Source organism: Ooceraea biroi, chromosome 7 (genome assembly GCF_003672135.1).
Source record: "Ooceraea biroi isolate clonal line C1 chromosome 7, Obir_v5.4, whole genome shotgun sequence".
NCBI lineage: Eukaryota > Metazoa > Arthropoda > Insecta > Hymenoptera > Formicidae > Ooceraea > Ooceraea biroi.
The window spans coordinates 2,182,691-2,196,162 of NC_039512.1; the positions used below are offsets into that span (position 1 = coordinate 2,182,691).

At 39.7% G+C, this 13,472-nt stretch overlaps 1 protein-coding gene across 6 annotated transcripts in view; it reads right to left on the reverse strand.

Moving 5' to 3' along the window:
• LOC105277651 (rap1 GTPase-activating protein 1) overlaps positions 1-13,472 on the reverse strand; it is a 109,948-nt gene that overhangs the window by 23,375 nt on the left and 73,101 nt on the right. Inside the window, exon 1 of one of the 6 annotated variants that reach the window (XM_011336168.3) lies at positions 8,613-13,026. The exons of the other annotated variants lie outside the window; for them this stretch is intronic. Within the exon in view, the coding sequence (XP_011334470.1) occupies positions 8,613-8,759 (147 nt within the window). The 5' untranslated portion in view covers positions 8,760-13,026. Of the gene's footprint in view, positions 1-8,612; positions 13,027-13,472 lie in introns of those variants that run through there. 6 annotated transcript variants of the gene reach the window in all.

Sequence of the window (13,472 nt, forward strand, 5' to 3'; positions counted from 1 at the left end):
ATTGGTCACAATAGGACATAACATTGGAAGGGCGTATGCATCTAACGCCATGCTCGACGATGCGACTCATTCGCGAAGTCGTAACGATGCTCCTCTTCCTCCTCCTGCTCCACTGACAAATGCGAGTTCTTCTTACAACTACTCCCCGCACTTGGCCCCTGTAATGGGGCAAGCTGATCGATAAATATCGAGAAGGTCCACGAAATGTTCTCGTTTTCCTTAACGATATCTTTTCCAGAGCACTGTCGTTATATTTGGGGAACGTAAACGATTACGGCGATAATAGCTACGCTCTCGGTTGAGAGCGTTTTATGATGCGACAGCGAATCGAATAGAGAGAGTTTCGGGGTTGGTTTTATTAGTTATCTTCTCGTAATGCAAAGTATCGAAGTGTCGTATTCGCTAATTGCAGAGCCACGATTAGTGTTCTAAATGCTACTTGAGCATTCAATCTTTTTGTAAAACAAATCTACATGCAATTTATATTTTTAAATATTTTATTTTTGCTTTTCTAACTAGGTGTTGATGCATAACTTAATTATCATCATAACTAATAATACGCTGTGTATATAATCGTTGTTTACGGACAAGTCGTATCCTGTCAATGTTTACCTCTGATATTTGCTAACGAACTGCTGCTTCGTTAATAAGCCCACCTCTGCCAAGTTGATTAGTTACAATAGTTACATCCTATTTAGTTACATAAGATGAGATGAGAGCCCTTAAGTAGGAAGTATGACGCGTTCGCGTATAATTACGGAGAATGTTTCCTCGTGAATGGAATAATGGAACTAATAAACAGCTTGAAATATACAAAAGTTTGTTATTTATCAAGAAACAACTGAGAATTTTGTGCAAGCAGAAGTACACAAAAAATATAATATGTAATAATTAATATATTAATTATGCAATAATCGTGCGTAACTTTATTACATAATTTTAATATATATTTGGATTATTAATATTTTTGGTAATTTATTATTATCTTTTAATTTATTTTGCTCTTCAATACATATTCAGGTTATTCTTTTACACACGCTTTTATACTTTTAATACATGTCCATACGTATCACATCCTCTGATAGCATTATATAGTATAATAACTCCTTTTTAACTCATGACAAACAGGAAATTTCGCTATCCATTGCTGCCTTCCTCAAACCAACCGCGAATAACCGATTCATCATTATAGATATCCAGTTCGTCATCGCATTTGCAGCTACACGCACGCACGTGCGTTACTTTACGCAAGACGTCCAGAGGATGACCTTACGACGCGTGCCTTTCGTGACAAAGTGCCGTTCACGATTAACCCCGATAGCGATATCGGGCGATCCATAGCTCGAGCACGGAAAATCGATCGCTCGTTTACTATGACTCACTCCTTTTAAGGCCAGATCTTGAAAGAACATTGGCTAACATAAATGAGCGATAAGTGATTATCGCAATATAATAATGAATAATTAATATTATTTAACATATTCTCCAATAACATAAATTTTATTTCAAAAATATCGGAATTTTATGCAGCAAGGCCACTTTGAACTAATACAGAAAAATACAGTAGTATATGATCAGCTTGTGCAATAAGACAGTCAAAAGAAGAAAATACGTGCATGCAGAATTTACACATAATACGTATTACATACTTGTATGTTGCGCGTATGTTTATGCTCTCAAATTTGTGTGGACCAGATCTCGATGCGTACTGGTGCGGACTATTGCATCTGAGCGAATTCTAGTTACTCGAGTCAAACGCACAAACGTCGTTACACGTGCAGCTGTATCTACTCTGCAGACAGTCGTATCTCGAAATGGAACCGATCTAACCGAGCCTAACACCCTGTTGTTATTGTCCTCTATCCTGCTTCTAATGGCATAAAGTGTAACCGAGCGCCAGTTATGGCACAGAAGCGAACGCGTACCTCTTCTTAGCATTCGTGATAACGCACGTACGTGCACCGTGTTAGAGGCGCGAAATAATCGTGCCATCATGCCCAGCGCTGAAATCACGTAAGCGATGATACAACACGCGGCTGCGACGAAGAGCAATTATATCGCCTTCGCCACGCTGCAGCAATTATTAATGCCGCTCACCTCGCGCGTAATCGAACGAATGACAATGAACTGCAAATCAGAATCGAGCCTGATGGAATCTGAAAATTTTGATCCCGCGTTTCGAAATTATGGATATTATTATTATTACAATTTGAAATTACATATAGACATGCGCGAACTAAGATCATGAAAATTGTGCGTCTGTGATTCACAGAACGAAATTTCATAAATTTGCAAGATAACTTGTTAGAAATTCTAATCGAGGATAAAATTTTCATGGGATTTTATCATGTGGAATGCAAAAGCTTTTTAAATATTCAAGAGTTTTTCATTTTTGAACGGATAAAGCATATGGAAAAATACTTTTCGATTTTTATCCTGCGTTGATAAACGATGCATCGATCCTCTCAGACAATTATCAATCATTTCAGATAATTATCCTGTCGCGGGACGTGAAAGCTTTCGAATAAAATGCGTAATTCCGCGATACTTCTTCTAGCGACGACGAGACACGGGAGGGTTACGAAGGGTCAAGGCGCTCGTGATTTTTTCATTCGACGCTTCTTCGTCGAGTGGCGGTCTGCAAGCACGGTGGAAGAGAGAAAAAAAGACAAGGGAGGACGGGAAGTCGTGGAATACAGGAATCCCCGCCCCTGCGAGTGCGAGGAAAAAGAGGAGGACCAGGTAGGCAGAGGAAGCGATGGAAAGAGAACGAGAGAGGTAAAGAGGTAAAGACGGGAACGAGAGAGAAGTGGCCAACTCTCTCTCTCGCGAAGAGAGATGAATAATTCAGTGCAGGCGCGCATTGTTGGACGCGCCCATGTACAGTCCCGTATGTACACGGTACTCGCGAGGTGTGCCAGGAATTAAATTGTCTGTTAGATGTAGTTGGCGAGACTCTGATCGTATGTCAGTAATCGCACTTGTTCATAAAAGCTTCATAAGACATAGCTACATAGACGGAATCTGGCAAGATGCGAAGTTTCAGGGACATTTTGAAAATGATACCTTTACCTAATGTTAGGTACTTAAATTTAACCAATCGTGTAATGAATAAGCTCAAATTTAACATAAATTTAAAACTGCGAGAGTTCTATTTGTTACTCATGCGTGGGAATTCAGAGAATTACGAACATCCCACATTCTATGAATAATTTTGCAGCATTATCAAATTCCGCGAAAAAATTTTGTTCGATACGTCAGTAAGCTATTTTCCATCATCAATTTTTTATAACTTAATAGAGGATAATAAGATTATAAATTTGGCAAACTGCTATGTTTTAACATCCAAATACAGGAAATAAATTTTTAAAGTCAAATATTTCATAAACTTATCAAAATTATTTGGTTTTCTACATTGAGAAGCAATAAAATCTCGAGTTTTTCTCAGAAACGAGAATCTTGTTAACTGTACATAGGTCAGGTACATTGACAGTATGTACCAACCTACAAGTCGAAAAGATAATATTCGGAAATTCGATAAGAAGGTAGTACTGATAAATGTTATCACACGTTACTACGCTAACGAATCGTAATTTATATAATGCATTATCGTGCATCTCGTCCCATCAGTAATAGGACCTGTCGGCCAGGAAACGGGTCAGGTTTGCGTGTGTGTGTATGTGTGCAGCTAGACCTTTTCCTTCTTCTCTTTTTCCTGCCGAATGCTGTTGGTTAAAAATATCAAGTGTACAATCAAAGATATGATTCTTCGGAGATTGATGCAGTATATTCAAAAGATATTTGATAATTTCACATAAAATTATCTTTATAAAAATCTTTATATAAATTTATATAACTTTTTATAACTAACTAAATATGAAAATCTCAAAAAGAAAGCCATTGAATCAATATAACAATTCTCGAATTATAAATAATTGAAAGCAATTAATAATACGAATCTAAAAAATAAGACATTGCATATAAAGGTGATTGAAACATTTAATTTTAAGGAACTAAGTAAAAATTTATTCATTGTTTTAGCATAAATAATTATATTTTAACACACAACTTTGATACTAATATTTTATCACAATAAATATTAGAGAAGTAATAGCATTAGGGACTGAATTCCGGATAGACAAATCGATTTTTCGCCATTTCGTTAACCGGAAACCAGACGGTCCGACAGCTGTGGAGTGAGTGCACCTGGTTTATACAGGGTGGTCCTCGTAACGTTCGTACCTTACGATGCTATTTTTTCTGCCCAATCAGATTTAATTTTGCATCGATATTTATACTCAACAAATGTCAGTAAAGTCAATTTTTCCATATATTAAATATTAAATATATTTTTTATTTTATATCCCTATTAATCTCAATAATTATTTAATTCGATAATTTCCAAAAATTCTGCATTCTTTGCTTTTATTTCTACTTTATGTTCATACGTTTTATTTCTGTTTTACATACTTATGTCTTTCCGCTTTGCGCTTTTCTCGTTCTCAACTCCGATTACACTCACACTATAATTATGCTTGTCGCAACAGTCATTAGCGTTATCTCGTGCTAATTAAGATTGCATTATCGTTCATTCTACTGGTCTACTTATATCACGCTCCAGTGTACATTGCCATAAAACGAAAATCTTTGCAAAAAATTTTTTTGCTTTGGTATGTCGCATCAGTAAAAAAGCGTGTGCATTTTTACGGGGACACCTTGTACAAACATCCCTCGGTGGCAAGTATCGTTATCGATGAGAACTGATTAAAATCTCCCTATGGGTGCATCCGTACGGGTTCGTACAAGCTTACTTTGGCTTCGGGCCTTATATGTCAAAACGAGGAAGAAGAAAAAACGGGAGACACGCGAACAGCTGTGCGGCCCCTTTTGCGGAGCGCCTTTTAAAACGACTGCCCGCTCGGCGATCGTCTTTCACGGCTACGTACGAGAAACGTTCTCTCTTCGTGGCGCGTGACTCCGATTCGATTCTCTCCAAGGATCCCCTCGCCTCCTCATGCTAAACCTGAATCACTCTTTCCCGCTCGGAAATATGAATTATGCAATCGGGGATAGAAACGATGGAAAGAAGAGAGAAGGAAGGAGAGAGAGCACTTTCACAATATTTTTTGAAGATGCAGCGAATAATGATTTCTCCGCCTCGTAGTCGAGTACCTTGATGATTCGATAAACCATGACATAGCACGATAAGTATGTTATCGAAAAATAAAAGGTGTAAAGATGAGTCAGACAACGCGGATACACCTAAATCCTTCGCGACGGTTTGAAAGATGCAATGAATCACGATTTCTCTATTCTCTCGAGAGGTGCTCACAATTTACGCTCTAGTGCTTCGCAGATTGGATAAGCTGCTGCACGTGCTATCGATGAATAAAAATTTTCAGAACGTGTTTAAGTACGTGGCGCATCTAAATGTCTGACAAAGTTCTTACGGAAGTTGTAGATAAATTTCTCCGATTGAAGAACAACTCTAGATCTCAAAGTAGGGCACTTTGATTGCATAAGTTGTGACACGTGTCGCGGATATTGAATACTCAGCTCGGTACAATCTATTAGGAGTGTGATTTAGTTTTGAGGGTTTTGCAACAGATGGCTGTAGTGTCAGTTTGTTCCAATAGCTGTTTCCGATAACTGTTCTTTCTTACAGTCTTGACATTATCCATGACATTTAGTAACATTGTAGCAATAGATGCAATAACAGTCGTGTTTATATCATCGTAAAAATCCGAAAGAGCATTTTCGACATACGTTGCTTTTGTTTTTTAATCAAAAGAAAACTGCGGCTGACGGTTATAGAATTCTTGTGGAAACTTATGGTGATTCTGCCCCATCAATTAAGACGCGTGAATACTGGTTTAGACGCTTTAAAAGTCGTGATACTGATGTGAAGGACAAAGAACGCTCGGGACAACCAAGAAAGCTTGAAAATGCAGATTTCCAAGCATTATTGCACGAAAATCCAACACAATCCACTTCAGAACTTGCCAGAGCATTAAATGTTGATCGTACAACAGTTACGAAACATTTACATGAAATGGGAAAAATTCAGAAAGAAGGGAAATGGGTTCGACATCAATTATCGGAAAGTGCCATTTGAACATTTGCATTTCGTTGATCGCCAGGCAAAAAAAGAAGAGTCTTTTGTCTCGGATTGTTACTGGGGATGAAAAGTGGATCTATTTTGATAATCCGAAACGCAGAAAATCACGGGTGGATCCAGGCGAACCATCAACATCCACCCCGAGACGCAATATTCACGGTTCAAAAGTAATGCTCCGTATTTGGTGGGATAGTGTACTATGAGCTGTTAAATCCGCATGAGACTGTCACGGCTGATCGTTATCGACACCAATTGTACAAGTTGAAGCAAGCATTGGACCAAAAACGACCAGCAATTGCGAGTAAACGACGGAAAGTGATTCTTCTTCGTGACAACGCTCGACCTCACGTTGCGTTATCAGTGAAAGAAACACTATTAGAGCTCGAATGGGAAGTCTTACCGCACCCCGCGTATTCTCCGGACATTGCTCCATGCGATTATTATTTGTTCCGGTCGATGCAACACGCTTTAGAGGATACACACTTTCATAATTTGGAAGAAGTGCGAAAATTCGTCGACGAATGGATCAACTCAAAAGAAGTCATTTTATCGTGGTGGAATCCATCTCTTGCCAGAAAGATGGGAAAAAGTTATAGAAAACGAAGGAAAATATTTTGATTAAGGTATTCATTCATTATCATATTTAAATACATGCGTTTTTGAGCAAAAAAACCCTCAAAACTAAATCACACCCCTATATTTGTATCATCATATTAAATTTCTACTTTGAGATTCTCTCTTTCTTCTCTCTCTCTACATCTTTCTTTATTACTAAGAATATATTTTTAGCTTTCACTCCTTATGCTGTGTTGCTTAGTAAGAGGTTCTCGATTGAGATGCTTGATTGAAAGATTTTAGGTCACCGTGCCGGTGCGATTCTTGACCAATTTAGGTCTGCGTGCGATGATAGTCGATTACGAATTTCGTGGCAGGGTCAAGCTCGAAAAAGAGAACAATAATTGGCAGCGCGCGGGTAAAACGCGCACGAGAGCGGCCATCGGGCGACAAGTGTAATTCTCGGCAATCAGAACTCGGCGCTGCGTCCGCTGCGAGAAATTAAAATGCCTGTCGACGAGCACGTGCTAGCCGGTCGTTAAGAGCTCGCCTTTAACTCGCTGGTCGAGCACCGCAGCTCTTCGAATATAATTACGCCTGGCGTGCGCAACAATAGGCGAGCATAATCGCGATTTTAAAAGACGAACAATTCGAGCGGCTGTGAGATGTTTCCATGAACTTAAAGTCACTTAAAGTTGATCGAGAAGATCATTATTTTTATGATATAATATCCTTCTGTTGCGGTCTTTAGAAAGCGAAGAGAGAAAGCGAAGAGTCAGTCATATTAATATGCTGAATTCGTCCAGAAAATATTTACATGTCAATAAAAGTAGGTTAAGAAACATAATGTTCCAATCCGGCGTCGCTCGATTTTTAACAATTTTGAGTTACGTGCTTGTAGCGCCTAATCAGTTTGTAAAACGTCGCTTGTAGCTTTTCCTTCTTAACTGGAGTAACAACTTATAACGAATGACGGTTATAATATTTCTATGTCTGTGCTAGAATTGCGTCGAGTATACGGTGTTCTACAAAAAGACATGTCCACGATGACTTTGCGTATGAGAATGACTCCGTCTCTCTTGATTTCTCTTGCCGTGCACAAATGACGCGTGTGCAGATATCGCGCACGACCGCACGTGGGAAAATGGGACTTTTTAAGTCGGCGGCCCCGCGCCGACGTATAACGGGGCCGTGCTAGGAAAATGAACAGACCGTCAGGCCGGAGTTACAGTTAACGTTCTCATTCCGTGATATACGTCTCTCTTGCACCTATCCTCTGCTCTTTTCTTTTTCATCGCGAAGTTGAGCCATTCCTCAATACAAAATCTGACTGTCAAATTGATGTCGAAAATTTAGGACAGTAAACAGCAGAAAGCGCTTTAACATATTTTTGTCCACGTAAAGAAAACACTTGTTATCCATATTAAAAATTAAATTAAACTTTTCGATGCAAATGCCAATATAAATATTCAACGCGTAATAAAATATGCGATAAGTTGAGAGCGCTGCTGGTTATCAGTTTTGGCCTCCAGGTTGCATTCGTATTTTGTCGGAACCAAAATGACAAAGAACGCGGTTTCAACCCAGAAGCCCCAAAGCTGACAAAATATGCTTTCTTTAGTCCTTGTGTGCAATCTATCATCATGATACAATTATTTCTCCTCTCTCTGGCATTTTAATATTACATTTCATCATTTACTAAAGTGTCTCACATTTTTATATTATTTTTACATTATCCCATACACAATGAATTATGTAATTATTAATTCCAATATATATTTCTGAGTTGCGAATGTCAAAATTTTCATAGAAAAATATAACTTAAAATTTCAAATTTTTTCTGAAAAATTAAAAAGATAAGCTTTTGATATCTTGGTGAACCTCGATTATTGAGAAAAGATAAACCTAACTGTTTTCGAGGATGCGAGGGAGGACTCACCTGCGACAGCAGCTTCGGGAAAGTGTGGGTGTGCGTGTGACTGTTGTGTCCGGCGGATCGGTCAGCGCCGGCTCTCTGTTGCTGTTCCTGCTGCTGCTGCGCGGCCTCCGATCTGAGATCGTGCCTCCATCTCAATACCCCCATCATAACCGCGGTCGTGATATAAAAAGTTGTTTAATGACCACTCCTCTAGATCGATTCGATCGCTCCGACTTCAACTCCAACGCACGCGTTCGTGACGAGCGCCACTAACTTGCCTTCGCCCGCGGTGGTACACGCTCCACGCTCCCGATCCGCTCGGTTCGGCGGCGAGAGAGTTCCACCGAGTCGAGAATCGTCGGGAACTCGCAAACCCCGTCGCGCGAGCTTCAAACGGACAGAATTTACTTTCTATCTCGCGGCGTGCACGTTGTCGCTCGCTTAGACGTGTTACATGGGCGGACTCGGTCTGGGGTGTTACGTCCGAGCTGCAATTTTACCGGCCAGTCTAGTCTCGGGGGTTGGCGATATCCTGATGAACTTTAATACGCGGAAGAAATATCCCACGCATGAAATAAAAAACGTGCAACGTTACGAAGGATGCGTTTCCTGGACACGAGCGAGGTCGTACCCTGCTACGACTCCAAAACTTGCGAAGTTATCTCCAAGATGTAGGATAGAGTTTCTCCTTCGACACGGTATTCGCTGCCGCACGGTTCCCCGTAAGAAATGGTGCACAGTCCCGCAAAAGAGCGCGGAACCAAAGCGCCCGATTGGACCTAAATCCGGACACAGCTACCCGGCGGTGATCCTCGGCGACGGCGACGTCGCCGATCGCGTTTACTTGTCATCCTGCGATTCGAGCCGCGCTGAATTCCGCACTCCCGAAATGCGCGGGATGCAACGTTCCCTTTATCCCTCTTCACCTTCGGCTGCCTTCGAGTGAACGTCGTGTCGCCGACAAACGAGGCGGCGTTCACCGAGCGAGGTCGTAATAGAAAGTTTAGCGGTCGTGGGAGATCGCGAGGAAACGCGCGGCGGTCGCGGAGGGACCGTGAACGGACGTCCTACGCGCTGCGAAGCGCGCGAACAACTGCACGCTGCAGCGCGACGGATACTGGACGACGCACGAGACGGGGCGGCGCTCGGACGGCCCCACGTGACCTCATGCCATGAATGCAGAGACGCGACTGAGCGCACGTTCGGCGGAGCGTTGCGGTGAACGCGTTCACCGTCTCGGCAGTGACGTACGAAGAATTTCGACGCTGGAGAACGCCGTCAACTTTGGGATAAAACTGGAGCAAACGCGTCTTTCTTGTTTACCGAGTTAGAGAAACGTCACTATGTTTGCGTCCGTAGCTGTACATACTGTACTTCCATCAAAAAAGAAGTTTTTGGAAGTTTTAGGAAACATGTTTCGAAATAAAAGCGTGCGTGAACACGTTGTTGAAAGTAAGTCCCTCCGAAAGATAAATTAAAAGCAGTTTTAGACGGTAAAGTTTCGCGTTTCAACTGATTTTCTGGCATACTTGTGAATTATTCGTAGAAAGTTGCAAATCATGATTAATGTAGATAAATCGTTATCTTTTTGACTATAAATCATTAATCACCAGCTCTGACCAAAAGATGCGCTTGGAACAATAAGTCGAACTTTCTGTCACGTGTTATATAGTTTTCATACACACACATTTATTTTTAGTTTTTATTTAATATAATGATTTTCCAGTGTAACCGAAAGCAAAGAGAAAGATGACAAATGTTGCAACGCTCTTCTCCCATTTTACATCCGTCCCTGCGTTGTACCCCTCCATCTCTACCGACAATCCTCACCGTGCCCTCTTCACCCCTCACGGCTTCGGCTCAACGTCTAGCCGTTCTTAAAACTCCCACCATTGAATCACAAATGTTACCATGGTCGCCATCAGGCGCGTAAACTCGATTCTCCGTAAAGTGCACTGTTTCTCGCCATGCCATTCCCAATCAATTAGGACAGGTTGAGCATTTGGGCATTTTACGATCGTTTCCTCAGCAGGCCCCCTTTTCAGTCTTTTCAAGTTTCGACAGGTCTAACGATAGGCACCGCATTAAAGTCTTAAAGACCTTTGAAAGGGAAACTCTTATCGCTATAGAACTTTCCATCGCTTACATTTGGAAACCATGTGTGTGTGTGCGTGCATGTGTGTGTACATGTAAGTTTGCACGTCGTGTCTAGACTAATGTGGAAACGCTTTCGACACTGGCATTATTCAATTGTTTTCGTTTCGATAACGCGTATATTATCTCGATAAAGTCTTATAAAAAATAAAATTTATAGATGTTATATTATGCTCGCACATGCAAACAAAATTACAGATTAAAATAAAGGTATCAATACGTGAATATTCCTAAGCATCCTGTGCATGACAAAAGTCGATTATGCTATTTTTCATATTTGTTTTGTGAAAGTTTATGAAAGATGAATTTGATTAGAAAATCTCACGCTGCTTTCACTGATATTAATAATTTATAATAAACATTAAAGACTTTTTTCCTTATAATGTAAAAATGTGATTTGTAATAAGGAATAACGATCTGGTGATTGATAACATTAATTAATATGCAATAATGACCGTGGATGCTTTGAAGTTCGAAAGTAGTTCGCGCACGCGTATCTTCCAAGAGCAGGGTGAACCCCTGGCATCCGCATGGTAACGACAGGTGGTGCGGAAGGCGAAACCAAGAGGAAACAGACAGTAAGTTTGTGGCGACTAAAGGGAACCACGAAGAGAGGAAGAGAGAATGAGAGAAAGAGAGACCGGATGTCCTTTCGTGGTCGACTTGCCTCGTTGTCGACGAGGCTTCCCGTTTCTTTGTGTGTCCATGCCTCTTTGTTTCGTTATTTCAGTCAACTTCCTGCGCCCAAAAATTCGACAGCGTCACGCTCTCGCTCCCAACACCTTCCGCCATTTACATATATGCGGCCCTTCGAAATATTAGGTCTCACCAGGTAAATAGGTCAATTACATATTTCCTCCAAATAGAAAAAATCCATAATCAAATCAACGATACTGGAATACGTGGCCAATGATGTGCGAATCGAAATAAAGCGACTCGAATTGGAGATCCTCTCACTCGAATAGAGTGAGAGGAAGGATCCAATGTCACGTTGAAATTCATCCAGAAAATTGTTTCCCTTTGTATACAATATGTAATTATTATACTCTGACATCATGAGTTAATTAATGAGCTAATTATGATGACTGTTCACGAATTAGTTAATGCTTAGAAGCGCAATGGTATAACCGTATATAAATAATATGCGTGGATAATCTTTCACTTCAAGCGGAAGATCAGCTGAAGCTCGAGAAGAGCTGATAGTCGAAAATGAATGAATGGTAGATATCGATATCGGTCTTTTTTTACAATAGAATTCGGTCAGTAGATAATAAGTATTAATGAGCCGCAGCAGCTGCAGCCAATTTAAATCGGCTGTCAATGAGAATGTTTAACAACGTCCCAATGTAATCGCGGTGAATAGTTCATTACAAAACGAATCGAAGGTCAGGACCCTCGAATTCATATTTGGAAAAAAGATTCATTCCGCAATTATACCTACGTGACAATGTTAAACCAAAATAAATACAAACAAAAAATTTAATACACTGTATCTAATAGAACGCTTATCTCGAAGATAATTCGATTCTCGATTTTCCAGAACGACGACCTACTTATATTAATTTTACACAAGCTGACGTATTTCAAATTTCAAATCTGAGATTGCTATCGATATGCTATCTCTATCCTATCTCTCATTCTATTCACTCGCGATAGCTAACTGCGACGCTTTCCCACTTATTTTTTCCACCCACGGTTCACAGAGAGTACAATAATGACTTTTTGTAAGAGGAAGGACCCGCACCAAATCTACAATCTTCACGGTCACCGCACAGGGAGTGCAAATCTGAAAATCTTCCCGAGCGTTTGGCCATAGTACGACGGTTCGAAGCGGCAACTTCCTGCGCGCTTACCTGGCGGACCGGAAGCAGCGTATTCCCCCGTGCCTCGTTCTCTACGTAGTGCGTCTCGTTTTACCGTGTCGCGCGAATCAGCGACGCGTTTCAGAGTTTCGGTTCGAGTATGATGAACCATATAATTATTTACTACTTAAGAGATGCTGGTACTTCTCGTTGCGTCATGAGTGATAAATATGCCGTTGAAAATAATACCTTACTAGGTAACCGTAATCTGCTTGTACTTTGCGTAAAATTAATTGTTTTTTTGAGTAAATGTTTATAAATATTTTAAAATAATTTGTATAAAGATTTAAAAAGTAAATTGTTGCAAACCTTAATTCAATAAAACATTATGATTTCTTAGTAATTTCGTCAATAATAAAATTGTAATCATCTTAACTTCATTAGGATATAATTAACAAAATCATTTAGCATTCATCCCTAATTTCTTTTAATGAGTAATAATACGAAAAAATTGATATTTTATTTACTGTATTCGATAAAATATATTATATTTATTATAAATATTATTACAAATATAAAATATTTTAAGTTCTTAAGAAATTGAGTTGCAAATAAACATTTCTTCGATGATATTTAATTATGTCATTTTGTGTAGTATTAAATGCATTACACATGCACAATAAAATAACAAGGTACTAATGTAGTAATGCAATCTGACAATAACGGAAAATCCATCAAAACTAATTATAAAAAAAATGTAATTTAAAATAAACTATATTTTTGTTTTTGCATTATTCATAAAAATACTATATAATATTGAACGCGTGTATAGTCAGTCATTGATAACAAAGATCACTTCGTTACCAATAACGTTCATATCCTAAGTCGGTACACATGTATGCATTGTCGAGAAATGCACAATAGT